General features: G+C 34.4%; 1 protein-coding gene and 1 long non-coding RNA gene across 7 annotated transcripts in view; one reads left to right on the top strand and one right to left on the bottom strand.

Annotated features, from left to right (window-relative positions):
• The window catches only part of LOC128884968 (calcium-transporting ATPase sarcoplasmic/endoplasmic reticulum type), an 87,227-nt gene that overhangs the window by 63,833 nt on the left and 4,498 nt on the right, over window positions 1-18,896 (bottom strand). For 3 of the 5 annotated variants that reach the window (XM_054138693.1, XM_054138697.1, XM_054138694.1), the window contains exon 2: window positions 14,072-14,262. In XM_054138693.1, coding sequence (XP_053994668.1) covers window positions 14,072-14,189 — 118 coding nt within the window. In that variant the 5' untranslated portion in view covers window positions 14,190-14,262. Of the gene's footprint in view, window positions 1-14,071; window positions 14,263-15,322; window positions 15,606-18,766; window positions 18,792-18,896 lie in introns of those variants that run through there. The other 2 variants (XM_054138696.1, XM_054138695.1) reach the window with 2 other exon arrangements.
• On the top strand, window positions 6,188-14,126 carry LOC128884972 (uncharacterized). Of its 2 annotated transcripts, none has more exons than XR_008459515.1 (3): window positions 6,188-9,541; window positions 9,671-13,899; window positions 13,986-14,126. It is a non-coding gene; the product is annotated as an uncharacterized LOC128884972 (long non-coding RNA). The 2 variants fall into 2 exon arrangements; XR_008459516.1 differs by having other exon boundaries at window positions 6,218-9,541; window positions 13,361-13,899.

The following is an 18,896-nucleotide window of genomic DNA, read 5'->3' as shown; positions in this document are numbered from 1 at the left end:
AAAATATTTTATTTTCATGTATCTTATTCTTTTCTATGTTGGGATAAAATTTTAAGTAATAAATTAATTAATAAGGGCGAATTAAGAAGCGCAACTAATTAATGGAGCGTTTGGTCCGAAAAAGTTGAGAAACATCACACTAGACGGTCCCATCGCCCCCGTGCATCGTCCACGAAAAGATACTTCTTGTTCGGCTCGTTTGCCTCGTATATTCGCTGATTTACCGCCGCGATGTTGGCGGGCTTTCAACGAGAACGAAAAAATCGCACCAACTGCGTAACGGGGCGAAACGGGCCACGGATAAGCGTCGTTTACGCGCAATCTGTGTGTCGACGTCCGTCGAATATTTCGGGAACGGTATAAACGAATCGCGAGCCACCGAGCGGACCAATACGACTCGCGGCAAAGCGTAGGTATCTTGAATCAAGGTTTCGAGGGATGTTTAGGATTTAGTTCTAGAATTTTAGAATTTAGGATAGAGTTCATTCATGAAAGCAATGTAGGTCCTTTTTCATTTGTTTTGTGATTTAAAAGATGTAAGTTGAGCCTTCGAGCGGACTAATACGACTGGGGGAGCACATCTTGAATCGAGATTTGGAGGGATGTTTAGAATTTAGAAGAAGGATACTATATAGAACATAAAATGATTCACAATTGGGTTCACTGTGAATGTTCATTTTCATATGTTTTGAGATTTAAGGGGGAAACCTACCTACGACGGATTGAAAAAGATGCATGTTTGTGAATTTTTTGGGGAAAAACGGAAAATTGACCGGTACTAAGTTTTAGAATATTTAGAATGTTTAGAAGTTTTAGAATATAGGTGGGAAAAAATTGAAGGGTGTCTTGTGACAATTTTCCAAGTTAATTCCACATCATCTGTTCCTTTACACAATTTAGGATTGTATTTATCAAAAAAACGTACAAAACAAAGTACTTGTTTGCATCAGGCACACTTAATGAAAGATATTAATGAACACTCACGTTATTCCTTCTCAAATTCGCAGGAAAACAAATTTCTTTGACATTAAGAAACGTCGCGGTTTCATTTACAAGCTTTGATGCGTATCATGCATATTACAACATATCCTTGAAAATTGACGAAGAAATTTCGTGGGGAATCAAAGAGTGAATTTTAATTTCGTGTTCTCGGGAACTTATTTCACGATGTTGCTCCAACAGATATGTTGAATTTTGAATTCGGCTAATGAATTGTTTTAGTTTACGATAAAAATAAACGTACGTTTCTTTGACCTACACCATCCTAAATTGTGTAAAGGAACAGATAATGTGGAATAAACTTGAAAAATTGTCATAAAACAACTTTTAATTTTTTCCTACCTACAATCATGTTAAAAATATTCTTTCTCGTACTGTTATGGTATACATATACATTTTGGGCATCTTCTTCAATAAAGACATTTTTTGAAAATATCTCGAGATCTAATAATTGTTTTGCCATAGTACCCTTATCATTTTTTACGTAGAATGAACAGAAGAATCGACCTGTGTAAAACAAAAATGCATTTCTAATTAAAGAAATGATGCAATTGTTAATTGGATATGCACTGCTGCATCTAAACAAACTTTAAAGTCCTACAGATGTAGTGCTCTTCGAACCATTTATCTTTCTCCTTTGGCATTTTTTCGTAAATGCAATAATAACGGAGTTATGACTTGAAACAATTACGTGGACCACCCTGTATATAACCTTTTCTTTTAAGTTAAATAAAAAAAAGATAATAAAATGAAAAAGAAAATTTGATAGTCCGAGATCGAACGCGAGACAAAAATAGCATACACCCCATACCCTGTACCTTAGCTGCCACGGCTACTCAAATTCTTGTTAATTTTTTTGCATATTTGGCTTACAAATTGCTCGTAAACTATTTTATTTTTTTTTCGAAAATGAAAAGGCGTTGTGACAAATTCTTTTGCACGAAATGTTTACTAGTATTGTAGAATAATCTACAAGAATTTCATCAGGATCCGTGACAACGGGTACGTAAGGTCCCGTTGTCAGGCAATTTAATATACATATTCAAAAAATGCTTATGTTTCGAATTCTATTTACAATTCCATAACTTTGTTACTTTAATATATTTTTAAATACAAAATTTGCGACATATGTACTAAGAAACAAGATTTCGGGGTCAGTGGTAGCCACTATTGTCCTCTTCCTAATTTATAAACATTTAACTCTGTATTATTTTGGCAAAATTGACTCTGTAGAAAGTGCACAGCATATTCGTGAAACAATAGCCTTCTATTCCAACGTTTCTCGCTCCTTTCACGAACTGCGTCTGCAGTGTATCGCGAGGCAAACCATACTCTCGTGGGACTATTGATAAGAGGGAGCTTCCTATTCGAATTGCACGTTTATCAGCGAAGAGAAACCACAACGGTTACCATTAAACGAGCGGAAGGCAAATCGAACGACAATGGCCGATAATGTTCCCATGCGCCACGGTGTATTAACCCCAGTCGCGGTGATATCGTTTATCAAATTCGCACGATGATCGATGTAGGTCGCACGCGCACGATCTGTCGTGAATTTTGCTATATCTATTTCGAGCAGAGAGTGATCGAAATAATTAGCAATTAACCATTGTGATTGATTGTTAGCTGTTGATTGCAATGTGATACTTAAAAGGTTGATTATTTGGAGGGTAGTTCCACCTTTTAACACGTTAATCACCACGTCATAAGGTTTTTTTTTATTAAGGGACTAAGAAATAAACGTTGAAGATGAAATATTAACCCTTTATGAGCCAATTTTTGTAGCTATGTGAACTTGGCACCCGACTTTTCAAAAATTAATTTTCTTTTTATAGAAAATGATAGTATTTCGTTTGTACTTGATTACCAATAGTTTCGTTTGTACTTTCATTAATTAATAATTGAAAAAAATTCAAAAAATGGTCAGCATCCGACATTAAGATTTTTGAAATCTGTTTTTTCCCTATTCTTTAGAATCGTTTGTACCGCTTTTCGTTTCTTTTGTACCTCAATAGTTTAAATTTTACAACCAGTGTTTATACGCGTAAGAGTGGAAATCGTCAATTTTCAAGATTTTTAAAATCTGTCTTTTCCCTCTTCTTTAGAATCGTTTGTAACGCTTTTCGTTTCGTTTCTACCTCAATAGTTTAAATTTTACAAGCAATTACTGATACGGATGGATTATAAAATCTAAACTATTGAGTTACAAACGAAACGAAAAGCGGTACAAACAATTCTAAAGAATAGGGAAAAAACAAATTTCAAAAATCTCAATGTCGGATGCTGGGATTTCTCTTAATTTTTTTTAATTATTAATTGATTAAGGTATAAACGAAAGTATTGGTGGTACAATCAAGTACAAACGAAATACTATCACTTTCTATAAAAAAAGAATTAATTTTTGAAAAGTCGGGTGCTAAGTTCATATAGCCAATTTTTGTTTGTCTGTAAACAACTTGCAAGTCATATACTTTGATATTTTAGGTTGATGGTACTCCTAACCGTCGTCAATATTGTTATTGGTTATTAGAGACATTAAATGTATAATTAATACGTCACCTTGTGAAAAGACTATAATTATTTGATAAAATGTCGATATATGTGTTAGCACATAACCTGAAAGTTATGTAGGCTAAAAGAGAGTTAACAATTAACCATTGTGATAAATCATCAGCTGTTGAGTGCAATGTGACAATTAACAGGATGATTATATGAACGGTAGTTCCAACCCTTAACACATTGTCCACCACGTAATAGAATTTTTCTGTTAAGAAACTAAGAAATAATTTTTGAAGTTGGGATATTGAAAAAGAAATTCGTTTGAGTGTGTGGTACTTTTTGTTCCATGACTGATAGATGTCGAGAAATCCGTCCTCCCGTGGCGGTGTTTTCAAAAAAGCTGTTTTCGACGTGGGGCTCTGTCGCCGCCATTTTGTATGAAAATGACAATAAAAAATTTGTTTTTCATTCTTCAATATGTATTAAATAAACCCCCTGAAAAGAAATTCTATTCCATCTGTCACACTACCAAAATAAATTGTCAAGATTAGGACTTTTTTTCTGCCTATACAGTGGTTGTACCCCTTAATGACATGAAAGGTACTATTGCACTAACGATTTTTAGACAGTATTATACTAGCAACCTAATAGGTGCCATTGTACTATCGATCTGAAATACAGTATTGGACTAATAACCTAACTGTTTGATTCGCAACCCGAAAGACACCATTCCCCTAACGGCGCGAATTGCAGCATTACACCTGCAGCATGAAAGCCAGGGTTTCGTTAGGGAATAAAGGATTGCAATTTGGAGATATTTTCCGACAAATCAGTATAAATAGCCACAACATAAATGAGATCACCAAGCGAAAAAGGATTAAGTACCTGGCCCAGGTCTGCGCGAGCCGTAAGTTTAACGACACTGCGAATAATACATCTTCTAGTACTCCCGGCCAATTTTAGGACTCAACGCGCAAGATTCTTCACTGTCTCAGAAACCGTTCCTTCCAGAAACGCGTTCAACGCTCGCCTGTTAGTTTCTCAAAGGCGATTAATACAGCGAAACGCTTCTTGGTCGAGAAGCAATTCATAATGAACCGTTCAATGACGCATTCGAAAATAGAGCGCTCGACTCACGAGAAACGTGCATAAAGTAATCCCAACCCATCTCGATTTTGATGAAAATTTGCAGGTTTATAGGACAGCCAGAAATAAATAATAGCAATTATTAAAGGATTACTCGAATTTAAAAGATGAAACTATTTTTCGAAATTTCACTTTATCAGAAGTCCCATCTCTGCTCGCTTCTTGTAGTAAAACGATAAACGAGAATTTAATGTAGTGTGTAGATATGAGAAGTTGGCTAGTGGATCTGTTTGCTAAGTTAGACTGCGAAGTTTTATGCAATTATAGGAAATTTGAATGTTTATGAAATCACAAAATGCACACAGTATGCAAGAGTATAAAAAAAAATATTGAAAGTGATGTTCATATTTCAATACTTGCAGAGTAAAATAAATGAATGAGTATAATAACTCAGATTATATTATGTAATTCTACAGTACAATACAAATTACAATATAAAACTCTATAGTATAACCAAGACAATTTTACTGTTATCAATCAGCCCCACTGGCCAACTTCTCGTCTCTACACAGTACTAGACACTATAAGCACTGGATTTTTCAGGCTAGTGCTGTCGGTACAATCTCCTAGATTATCCTACATAATTCTACAGTACAGTATAGATTATAATTGTTGAAAGATGCAATACATTTGTCCTGCATATGCGTGAAAGTTTTGTATGTCTGGAGATGGGTCACTCTTCGCGATATGTAAATACATATATGGGTGTCACGTGACTGAAAAAGAAGCAAAAAGTGTGCGGCGCTCTTGTGACGTTAGTTCGAGTATGTACCCTTGCCGCGTGCCGTTAATGTTTTTTAATGCTCTGATTATTTTTCAATATACTTATTAGTAAAACTCAAGTGTGATCTTTTCATTTCTTCCAACGGCATCTCATCTTTTTAATAATATAAAACTCTATAGTATAACCAAGACGATTTTACTGTTACCAATCAGCCCCACTGGCCAATTTCTCATCTCCGCACAGTACTAACTCTATAAGCACTGCATTTTTTTCAGATTCAGAGTTCACACATCCTATGTTGGCACTACGCAATCAAGTTCTTTACGAGTACGAAAACTTCTTAATTTAATTAAGATTGTGGAAATCTAGGAGATCCCTCCTGGTTTTCAAAACAGGAAGTACTTGTGGCTAGATTTCCCTAATTAAGGGCACGCGTAACGTCTCTAGACTACTTATTCGCATGCATACGGGCTTGTTCGTAAGCCGTATTTAAGTTTCAGTAAACAACTCATTATCTTAAAAAGCAGAGTTTCGTTCCAGATCTGCCAGTTAGCGTCTTTGGTAGGGCTTTATCTGGCACACTCCGCCACGAATGTGATTAGATGCGAGACACGAGAACTTAAACTAATTCTCGCAGACAAGAAATTTGCTAGTAATCAGTAACCATCTGCATGTCGTAAAATCGAAACATGCGAGTATGTTATTAATTTACATAATGCTGAGATAAAATTGTCCGCTAGATAAAGCTTTGTGTGATCTATTTACTTTCATTGACCAATTGAATATTTTCATTCATTATTAAATAATTAGAAAGAGCATTTACTTCTTATATATTGTGGGTGGTTTGTGAAGAATAATTTTAGATTATTATTCATTTTTCTTAGCTTTTTAGACAAGATAGAATTTCTGCAACTCAAAATACATAAGAAATACATTTAAAATTATGGTGTCTCCAATGAATTTTGTACCAATTGAACGTGAAAGGCTGTTTGAGCATAAGGCGTTTGTTCCTTAAGATAAGTGATACGCCCAACCTCTACAAGGATTCTACGCGCGCACGTATAAGTTTTCCACTTACGTCACATGCTGTAACGCGAAATTAACTACTAAATTCGTGAATAAATATTCACAATTACTTTTCCCAAAGACGTGAATGGGCAACATCGTCGCAAGGTTAATAGATATCATGGGTCAATATCGGTAAGAAGTTTGGTTTGCTTCGTATAAAGCTATTCGTCCCTGAAGAAGTTCGAACGAGAGAAGAAAAATATACTCTTACAGTTGTTATTGTATTAATAGAAACGGTCGTTTCAGACGGTTTCTCTCTTCAACGCTGGTATCTGGAATATTTGGAATTCTTTTTTAATGTTCGCGATACATGAAACAAGAGCTTGCTTGTGCTGATCGACTTTACTAGCGGTTCTTTTTAACCGACTTCGAAAAAAGGAGGAAGTAACTCAATTGGATACGTATTTTTTTTTTTTATTGTGTCTGTTCCCCGATTACGCAGAGATGGCTTGACCAATCGGGATGAAACCTCTTGCATCTTGTAGAGCATGTCTCCCAGTTGGTCCCGTTATCAAGACATTTTGTGATTTGTAATTTTTTACCCAATTTTTTTTGCAAAAAAAACCGAAAAATATTTTCACGTATGTTCGGCCTGAGAAATATCGATTGAAACATCTGGGTTACGTAAAATAAAAGACAGCCACCTACTGATTCACGAAGGAGCACGCGGTTGAACAGTTAGCTGAACGCGAACGACATAAATAGTAGTCCACGCGGTGAAACTCGGGGTACAGCTTCTCTGAAACAACTAAACCGATTTTGACAAGACTTTCATTGTTAATAACTGATGATTTTATGATGTTCCCATTTGGAAAAATTTATGAATTTCTTAATGTTTAATAATAATGTTTAATAACAATTTCTACTGCAAAATTCCTATTCTTTGGTGTAACTCGGCAAGAAATAACCGATCGAGATGGAACCTTGCACATTTAAGGAAAGCTGATTTCATGATGTTCGAATTTGCAAAAAATTAATGACTTTTAAACATTTATAACTACTGTTATTGCAAAATTCCTATTCTTTGATGTAACTGGTCAAGGAATTAACCGATCAAGATGGAATCTTTCTTTTCAATGGCTGATAATTCCATGATGTTCGAATTTGCAAAAACGTATGGACATTTTATTAAATGTTTATAACTATTGTTATTACAAAATTCCTATTCTTTTATGTATCTCGACAAGGAATTTACCGATCGCGATGAATTCTTTCACATTAGTAACAGATGTTTTCGTGATGTTCCCGTTTGCAAAAGTTTATGGACACTTTTATTGTTTAATACCATTGTTGCTTCAAAATTTATATTCTCTGGTGTAGCTCAGCAAGGAATTTACCTATCGCAATGAATCCTTTCGCATTGAGTTGCACGCGTATTCCTAATGATCCCATTTCCAACAATATACATATTGTCCATAACTATTGTTATTGCATGAAGCATATTGGTTACAGATTGGCCCTAAAATGGTGAAGTAAATAAATTTTTGGTGAAGTAATTTAATTTAAATATATAACCTACTCCGAAAAACATTAAAATTACACTAAAAAGTATGAAATAATTTCTATTTGAATGCAAAACTCTTTTCAATGCAACCTTTTCAGAGGCGGCGCAACATTCAAAATTTTTAATTCCGGTTTGAATTAGTTTTTGGTGATGGTGGCAATATTGAATGCTGTTAACGTACACATGAATACCGTCTACGTGGAAGTACTGTCTGAGACGGTTTGATGTATTTGTTTTGGCGAAGGACGGGGCCAATATTGCATACAGTTAATGTATATACGATTGAATAGTGTTAATGTATATGATGTCTAAAGCAGATATAATAATAGCAATAATTAAAGACTCAATTTTTGGTTCCTCTGACCGAAAGTTAAACCAAGATTGGTAATTTTGAATGTAGGTAATTTTTAATTTTGCGCTGCCTCCGAAAAGGCTGCATTGTATTTAATATACTGTATTTAATAATTTAATCAAATTCATCAAGAGCTGGTGAGTAGTAATACGGTTCAAATAGAAATTACTTCATACTTTTAAGTGCAGTTTTAATGTTTTTCGAAGTCGGTTATATTTTTTTCCAAAAATTAATTTCTAGGTAGATGCTAATGGAAATTTCTTTTAACGTATATTATTTGAATGTAAATTTTAATGCATATTGTTTTAATACAAATCTTGATGTACATTATATTAACGCATATTTTAATATATATTGTTTTAATGTCACTGTTTAGAATTACTTATTTTAAAACTAGTCTAGTTGATGTTACGTCAAGAGCGTACATTATTGATAACAATTTATGCGATAACTTGAACTTTTTCTGGAACACTGGAAATTTATTCATTTATTGAAACATGCTAATGTAGATTAAATTTAACGTATACTATTTTAATACAAATTTTAATGTATATTTTTTTAATGTTACTGTTTAGTGTCGGGGTTACACCGAGTGTACATTGTTGACAGTAATTATTACTACTATTACACATTGTTTGTTTGTCTACATTTGACAATCTAAATAATGAAGTATTCCCTAGTCCTTAACAATCAAATATTCCTCATGAATTTTATACACTAATACCTATTATTCCATTCGTAATAAAATAATATTATTAATAATGACACGTCAAGAATGAATACTGCTGGTTATTCCTGGTAATTCCCCAGAGAACAGCGCAACGTGTTGCGCACACCAGTTACGTGCAATTAAAAATTCACGACGTAAGCGGACGATTGATAACGCAACCGCCACAAGGACGAAGTTCTATGACTTGCAGAACTCTAGGAAATACGCAGCCAACAATCTACATACGTCCGTAGTCGCGAATCGGTCGCCGATAACGCAGTTAGTATACACCGAGCAACGTAAAACCCCTTTCGACTCGCGGTGCGCGAATCGGTAAACAAGTCGAACCGTTTACGTTCAACGACACGACGAAAGCAGCAGACTGGCAAAACACACAACGTCGCTGGAAAATCCTGTCTATCGATTGCGAATCGACCGTTGATAATACACGTGGCGTGGTTCGCGCACGAGAGGTCGAGGGTAGCCGTTTCCCATCAAAGTCCCAGCGAAGTCGAGCACGGAGTATCACCACACTTTATAGTTAATTTAATTTCTGTACTATTGTTTTTTTATCAAATTTGTATTACCGAAGCAATGCTTTCATGAATGAAATCGATTTAGTAGAATTAATCAAGGAAGGATTAGATAAAAATGAATATTTGGATATAGGTAAGAGTTAAATCGAAAAATGAGGGTATGAGGATTTGCACTCGGGACCCATAGATTATGAGTCGAGTACTTTCTTTACTGAACCATCGGCTCACACTATCAGTCGTGTTTTTATTTGACTCATTATACTATAGAGGACGTTGGTTATTTCTTTACATGGATAAAGCGTAAGTGTTCTGTACCTTCCCTTCCCTTCCCTTCTCTAATAAGGAATATTTGATTGATACAAGGACTATAGAATATTTCATTATTTAGTTGTTTAAGTATAGAAAAATAAACAGCGTGTATAATAACAGGCAATGTATGAATAAATTTTCAGAGCCCTAGACAAAATTTACGTTATTCCATAAGTTATTATCAATAATGTGCACTCTTGGTGTAACATCCACACTTGAAATACTAATTTCAAAATAAATTCAGAATAGGTCAAAACGACCATGCTCTGTAAACTTATTGCGAGACGAATTCCTCGATTAGCGAAGCTACTCGAGTCTAGTATCGTTTTGTCTGAAACGCCTAGTTTCCATTGAATTATTAACTCGTTGCCTTATAACGCTGCGTTATTTTAGTGACTCGGATTACGATCCAAGTGTGACGAACACGAGTCGTATTCGCAACTCATAGCAATGTACCAATTTTGCTGTCGTCGACATTCAACGTTTGCAACGGTTGAACGTACACAACGAGTATATACATTAATGGATTTCGTCATAATCTTCTGCTCTACGACTTACGGAATATTAAATAATTCTAGGAATAATAATCAGAGGATAGGGCATTTTTCCACAAACGAGATAAGGTGACAGAATTAAGGCAATCAACTCTTAAGAAGATACAGTGGGTGTAGAAAGTATTCGTACACCGATCAATTTCCAAAGAAACTGTGTAAAATTGTAATTTATTAACTTATATTTTATAAACAATGCCATTCTACATGTTCTAGGAAATCTCTAGAATAGATAGATTACAACAAAAATAGCTATTTATGTAAGTTGCGAAATTAACAAGAAAAAAAACAATTAAGCGATAGAAATATTGAAGCAATAAGTATTCGCACAACTGTTTAAAAGTACTTTACTGGAAATTTGATGTTTTCTAATTCTTACGGAGCAATAAACAAATGTGTTTACGTTACAAACTCTGCTGTAAATGGTTCGTCATAAGAATCGTACAAATACTTATTGCTTCTATACTTTTACCCACTTTTCGCAATTTTTTATTAATTTCACAAATTATATTAACTAGTAAATGTTGTTTGGACTATATCTATCTTAGAGACTTCCGAGAATATGTAAAATATCATTGATTATAAAAAAAGAAGTTAAGAAACTACAATTTCACACAAAACTATGTTGGTAAATTGATCGGTGTACGAATACATTCTACACCCACTGTATATGTATAGTAGAACAAGTACCTTTTGAAACCGAATTGGTGGCAATCGATAGTTTCGATAACTGCGATTCTCAATTTAGTGGAATAATACTCTTGTTGCGTAATCGCTAGGGCTTAGCCAATTTGACCCCTAATCGAGAAAACAGATTAAGTACGTCGTATTTTATCTAACCGAATATGCGATTAGGTTTGCTATAAAATTTTGATCAGAACGATTCGCGATTATAATTTCTATATATTTGTATTCTACTATCTTTTTATTATTTATAAATCAATCTCTTTATCTATAAAAATGCATTTGTCTAATAACAATATACAGACTAAACGAAAAACTGGGGGCGCCAGGATTCGAACTTGAGTTCTCCAGATTCATAGTCAACGCTTTTCCCCACGGGACCATTCCGCATCCTACTAGTCGTTGTTCTTACTGAACTTCTTATTACTGACAATGAGTATGAGGGGGGGGGGGGGGGCCACGATACTACATCATCTAATTGAATAAATAACTGAATTTAGATGATTACTTGAATTTTATAAAAAAAATTATTCTGATGACTTATTACAAGGCTAAGGATTTTAAAGATGAGAGTTCAACACAATTCACGAATGATTCAACACACGAATCGTCTCGTGGCGAGCACATCGAAGACTATACTTCGTTATTAACGCGTTTTATCGATTCCACGTGGACGTACCGCGGGTTTCTACGTTGCTTCAGGTGAGATGCAGCGCATATCTTCCGACTGGTTGTCCATGTATGCCACGGTGCTACGATTCAAGGCCGTTATTGACAATCTATGACCTACTATTATTTTCAAACGTGATGGAGACATTTACGCGAAAAAAGAAAAACGAACGCAAGTTCACCGTTAAAGGATTTTCCAAGAGGAGCTTCAGGATTTTGTTTTTTTAGCAACACCTGGAAGCATAGTCGACATATTAATGTAAATTAAATAAATATAAATATGCTACATAAATATAATATATAAATTAGATATATTTTATACCATTCGTGTTTTATCAAAAAATAAAATCATGAAGCTTCTTTATAATTATATTTCCCCTCTTGAGAAATCCTTTATAATTCTTCGATCACGATTTTCAAAATATCATTTTGCAAGCAATGACTGGGATCAAACGTTTCTCCGAGGAACTTGATCGAACAACGTGTACCATAGTGCGATTATAAGGCTTATCTCGCTTTTATCGAACAAGGAGCTTAAGGTTTCGTTACTGTCGTTTTATGTGATCGACGGTATTTTATTTATTTATACTCATTCGTATTTATATTTAAACTGTATTACTCTTAAACGTGATAATGTTTAGTTTATCTCCTGAAAGCAACCAGCGAACGATCAACAAATTCCAAAAAATAAATAAAATTATGCTCCGATTACCAATGTCATTCTACATTACCAAGAAATCTATATTGATTCAATGTTATTTCCGTAGCTAGTGTTAACCAACAGGCTACCTTTGAAATAACATTGTTTGAAATATGAAATAAATTTGCAAGGTCAGATATTTCTGTAACAATATACGTTCCTCAAATTTCCAATACTTTTGGGTTCATTTAATGATACCAAAGCCCAAAAAGTGTATTTCCAGAATTTTTGTTTGTTCACCCAGTACTTAATACTTTGTATGCGATAAACAAAAATAAAACCGAAACAAAAAATATTAATTTATTCACACGCTCCAATTAGCACTACATAAACAAAGATGTACCGTATACTTTCTAATGTAGTAGGGTATACTCAATTTTAACAAATTGTATCCGATATTAGTCTGTAAATAACGTATGAACCTATTTCACGGTTATTTAATTTTTTATCTACAATTACGCAATCATATTTGATAAAATACCAACAGAAATAACAATTTTGTGTAATCAAAATAGTCTGAAAATACTCTGGGAAAGTGTCTAACGTACGCCACCAAAAATATTGAGTTGATTCATAAATAACTTTCATTGCATTTACAATTTTTAATTTACCTGCTAAATAAGAGCAAGTGACCAATGATGGTGATTACATAATTGATTAAGCTTCGTTACGTAGTAATGTATTTAGATATAAATTTTAAGTTATAAAACGGAAGTTATTTGTGAATCAAGCCAATATTTCCAAATTTTTCAATAAAAGAAATTAAAAATGTAGTTATAACCGAGTTCGATGGTACTATATGTGCATAGAAGGTGCTTCTTTCTGATGCTCCAAGACCTCCCTTCTAACGTCATAATTGTATTATAACAGAAATATTCACGGTTCCGACTGATGTAATAAAATTCTATAGAACATCGAGGAGGATGATTCAAAGTATTTCGCTGATGCGGGCCATTAAGGAAACTTCGAACACGTGTACCAGACGACTGGCATTGGAATCGAGAGTGGTAGGGATAAACAACATGCGTCGTGTATAAACCAATGCTAGCGCGTAGTTCGATAAAGTCACTTTTACTGCGCTACTCGACTCCGTCAGGCGGATAGATCCATGATATATGTATATGTATGTATAGGAAACTCGACTAACCGAAGTCGGCTACAAACGACTACTTCGTAGCTCGTGTGGCTTCTTCGCGCACCGAGAAGAGGTACAAACGCGTAATTCCTGCGTTAGGCAAGTCTCGTAACGTTACATTTGTTGTACAGATAGCAGCATAACGTATCGCGTAACGTTTAATTAAATATGTACACACAACGGAAACGGTGTTCTGCTTCTGATACGTTACAATGGTAAATAAGCATTCCATCAGTATCTTAATAGATTCAGTATCCCCCGAATCCAAAAATATCCAGTCAACTTTTACACACTGACTACGTTAAAAACAATGGGTAAGACGAACTTTAAATAAACACTGGTTTCCTGTGCTTTGAACGGTTTGGTATATGAGATCTGCAATAAAACTGTTTCCTTGTAGGCCAAATAAGCCAATGGATGCATTAAATATACTGCACGTACAAGCCAAGGACACAGAAAAGTGACAACGATGCTGTGTTTACTTACCGTTGAGACCATACTTCTCCTGGTTCCTCTTGACCTGATCAACGGACAATCCTTTCTCTGGATCAACGTTGAAATAATTTACCACCTCGTCCACGGTTTTGCAATGGCCGTCCTCCATGGTTGCTTCTGTATTAGTATGTCACTAATCTTATTTGTTTAATGGTTGTCCACGTTCATTCACACTGTAGTTTCTGTAATACAGACATACCTGTCGATTAGAACTTAATTAAGTGAAAATTGTGAAGGTTTATTCGCGCTACACCAAACAGGTATTAGTAATATAAACCGGAAGTATAGATGCCAAGAGTAGTAATAAAAAGTACAAAGATTCACAATCAAAACAAGTCCTGTGAATTAATTAGAAACTATTTCTAATTAGAAAAGAACAAAATTCTTAATCAAATAAGAAGTTGTAATAATGAATTAGGGATAAGGAACTATGTAAAGTTACTTGTTGTATTAAGCTTATAATTTGAATTACAGAATAAATTTAAAACAAACAAGAATTTAACTGTTCAATCAAATAAACGTCAAAAATAAACCATTGTATGTTGGTTTTATTCATTATCTATTGTCCATACAAAATTTGGCCTATCTCTGTTTCTAACCAAACATTTCAAGACCATGAAAAAAAAGAGTTCTTTGATACCTTGCTTTTGAAATAAGATTACTAAATATAAGAATGAATTCGTGCCTAAGACAACATGTTTCAATCCATTCCTATTGACTCATCCTTGACTACAAACTCACTCAGTTTCTCTACAAAACTCTATGTTAGAAAACAAAATATCTCTTACATTAATATCTCCATTTAGCAAATTTTTTTTTTAAATGAATTGGCATCATGTCCTGATAACCACTCTTAAAATACAAAATAAAACAGATCTATTTACATATTCATACATACACACACCATGCATACAAAACTTTGTAACCGTTTTTTTCAGTTTTAAACCTAAACCACCTCAAAACATACAGAAACGTTGAAAAATCAGAGGTGTCACATCTTCACCAATAGCACACATCCCCCCTGTTCCATGCAATAACAGCCGGGAAAGTAACAGTGGAAAAGTAGGTCTAGTTAAAGAGCACGAGATGAATAGCACCGCATGCACGACACTCCACGTAAATCGCGTCGTGGAAACCGCATCAGGTTGAAACCGTCGTCCAACTGCGTAAAATTGCAACATCGACTCGATTTTCCCGGTTTCGATCAGTGCACGATAAATTCGACGATCGAACGTAACTCACCAGAAAAACGGTTACGGTAGCGTTCAGTTGACGACGTGTCACAGAGAAATTACGTTACGGCTGCCGAATATTTAGGTTAGCTACGGGTCCCTAAGATTCACTCGAGCACTCAAAAAAAAATGAAACGAAGGTGAAAACGAACTCGGGCACGAACAAACTTGCCCGGACGCCGAGAATAATTGTCCTGCGACCGGAACACGACGTATCACGATACGCGGGCACAGAAATTCGAGACGCACGTCATTTTCTTCACGGATATATTTCCCCTAAATGCTAAGCAAACCTCCTCTTCCGTGAGACTGACACAGCGAACGGCGAATCATTGCGCACGTGCGCCACCTCGCGGAATGCGCCATTAACAAGTTGCTAGCGCAGTGTTGCCACACCGCGCCGTCTGCTATCGTGTCAAAAACGTAAATATATAAGGCTAAATCGTCGAACATTGTAAACGAACTGTCGTCGTTTGTGTACGATCGTTCTCGTTCAGGAATCAAGGAATTCCCGTGACAGACGCTCGGACATTTTTATCGCGTGTTTCTCGAAACGGGAGTTACAAGCAGCGCGCCACTCGACAAGGGAATGCGTGCGATTTGAGCGAAGAGAGCATGTGGAGCGACGCCATTGGCTGAACAGCGTGCGCGAAGTATGACGCGCTCTGGCTATTTTCAGTCTTCTGCTAGTCTATTTCCTTGGCGCGTATTTTAAGACGTTCAAAGGACATTACTATATTGTCGATTATGTAACTGTTGCTCGTATGATTTATTACGCTTGGAAATGAATTCCGTGCTTCTCTAAGGTAAACTTATCGTTCAATTTTAAAGAATAGCCGTACAATTTTTCATTTTCTCTCGATCTTCTCTTTATCTCTGTGATTCATTACTATGTTAATACTTTAATGTAAGGAAATGGCAGGTAATAATTCTGTTTAAGTGTGTAAGAACAGAGAATTAATTTTTACACCTAGTAGACTGTATATTTCATTACTATGAAGGTTGATACTTTAATGTAACAAAATAGCGGGAAAATAATTCTGTTTAAATCGAAGTTATAGATAATTAAATGTACAAAGGCAGAAAATTAATTTTTACAACTACTAATTTCCTTTTTCTAATCTAGCTATACTTTACTCCGTAACGAGTAGTTATAAAGTTGTGAATTCTAATTTCTTTGTAATAAAGAGGAGGTTTAGTGTATACTATAAGCAAAAATGGTTAAAATTTGTGTTCAAATAATAAATTACGAATGAAACTAACATATAGGAATTTTTTCGCGATGTTTAATTCTTTATTTTTATTATTATAAAACATTTCACTTTCTTATTTCAATTCGAAGTTTTATTGAATGAGTAGTTTATCTCTTTCGGGAGATTGATATGATTGCTTGTTAAGTATAACTTTTAATTTAAACGGCTTTGATATGTGTAATTATTATGTATATTGTAATTATTACCACCACACGCAAATTAAATGTATTTGTTCTTTGGAGCAACAATTTTTGCTTTTAATCGAGTATGTAAATGTTTGTTTAGTTGTTTAATAGACAATGTCTGGAGGTTATGTGAAAATTTCAAATTGATTATGTAACGTAGGAATGTTTGAGTTGAGTGTACTCATGTTTAGTTTATGCGAAAGTTATACTAACGGGATTATAAAATATACTCGAAATAAATTGTTAGTTTCTATTGCTGGTAATTTTTTAATAATGGTTACACATTAGTTAATAGTAATATAAATGGTAGTATAATATTAATGGGTACATTACTTCTATTAAGAAAATTTAGAAGGTTATGTTCTTCGGTAACAAACAAAATTGTGTTAATATTAAATTCAAAATTTAAGATATCGTATGCATTGAAATCATTTTTGACCACACAGAAACTGTGTTTAAGTTATTAATATTATGCTATTAATATTAATGTTATTTTAATAAATACATTAGTGATTTGCAACAAAACATTTATTTATTTATTGCTGATAAACAAGCTTCTTTCACCATTTATATTTTCCACAGTTTGTTTAATCTACCATTTTGCTTATTATTAAGTGAAGTGGCTAATACATTTGCAATTTAATTACGTTATTAAATATGCTAACGTCGAACAGTATGGTAACTAATAACACGTGTAATTGAAACTGCGTTCATAATTGTTTTATTACTCCCTGCGCGTCAATTCAAACTTAATCACACAACTATTCAAACGCAATGGAAAACTTGTAAACCACTTAAAAACGTCCAGCTGTACGAATGGTCGAACTTGTGTAACACGAAAATTACTTAGTGCTTTTAGCATAAATTTGAATAAATGCTGAGGAAAACTATTATTAATTGATACTCATGATCCACCGTTTATCGACACATGTGAATATGTTAGTAAACACACTTACAAGAGCTTCAAATTAAAAAAGAAATCAATAAGGGATATTATGATAATAGGTTCGCGATTTGATAATAATAAATAATATTTTTAGAAGAAAATTTCATTCTAGATCTAGAGGATCTAGTTTAAAATGCGATGCTGCTAATAATTTACATACTTTGTTTTAAAAAAATTGTTTAATATCTATCTTAATACCGACAAAATATTATTTTTACACAAGGAAGAGTTCTATTTAAATATATTAACAAAAATAAGTAGTATTTTTAGAAGGAAATTTCATTCCAGATTTAGAGGATATAGCTTCAAACGTGATGTTTATCGTTTGCACAATTCACCCAAAGAAATGATATAATATTAATTTTAGCACCGAAAATACTATTTAAATATATTAACAATAACAAGTAACATTTTTAATATAAAGTGTCACTCCAGATGTAGTGAGTGTAGTCCAGTTTTATTTTAGGATTCCCAGCTTTATTCAACAAAATTATGCAATATTGATCGTAGTATCAGAAAATATTATTTATTACACAATAAAAAATTCTATTCAAATATACTAACGATTTCTAAAACATTAGACTAAATACTAAAGTATTGTTCGCCTCACAGATGAATAGAAACACTACATACAATTTATCTTCTACATAAACAATTACTCTCCCTACAAATCCCTATTCACTAAATTTAATCTTGTTTGCAATTCAGACTGCAATTTATACCGAAGAAACACCAGATTAAAAGCAGCTACTAGTTGCTCCAAATTTTCCTGTAACAATTTTCGCCGGCATCCAGGCCTCAAGCACACACGAAACTCGTCGCGAGTCGATCGAAAATCTCACTGCCAGTCGATCGTAGCACGTCCAAGGTCGTCACGCGCCGAACCTCGATTTCGAATCAAGTTCGAAGGTCGCGTCTAGGAGAAACGTCCAAGCCAAGGTTAAGTACTAAACTTAAGTGTCGGTGGAAGAGCACTCTAATCAAGGATCAATCGGGGTTATGGCCACCAGAATCTGTCACAAGCGACATACAGTGTACAAAAATAAAAAAAGAAAGTAAAGAAAACTCGCCACGCGATACAAGTTCAATGGTTTCCCGGATGATCCGCCTCTAACCCGCATGAGTTCGACAAACAAGGATCTCACGCGTCGAAACAGCTCTGAAGGAATGATACCTGAGCGAGCTTCGCGTTCCATCGGG

Source organism: Hylaeus volcanicus, chromosome 2 (genome assembly GCF_026283585.1).
Source record: "Hylaeus volcanicus isolate JK05 chromosome 2, UHH_iyHylVolc1.0_haploid, whole genome shotgun sequence".
Lineage (NCBI taxonomy): Eukaryota > Metazoa > Arthropoda > Insecta > Hymenoptera > Colletidae > Hylaeus > Hylaeus volcanicus.
This window is presented reverse-complemented; position numbering and strand designations above follow the sequence as displayed.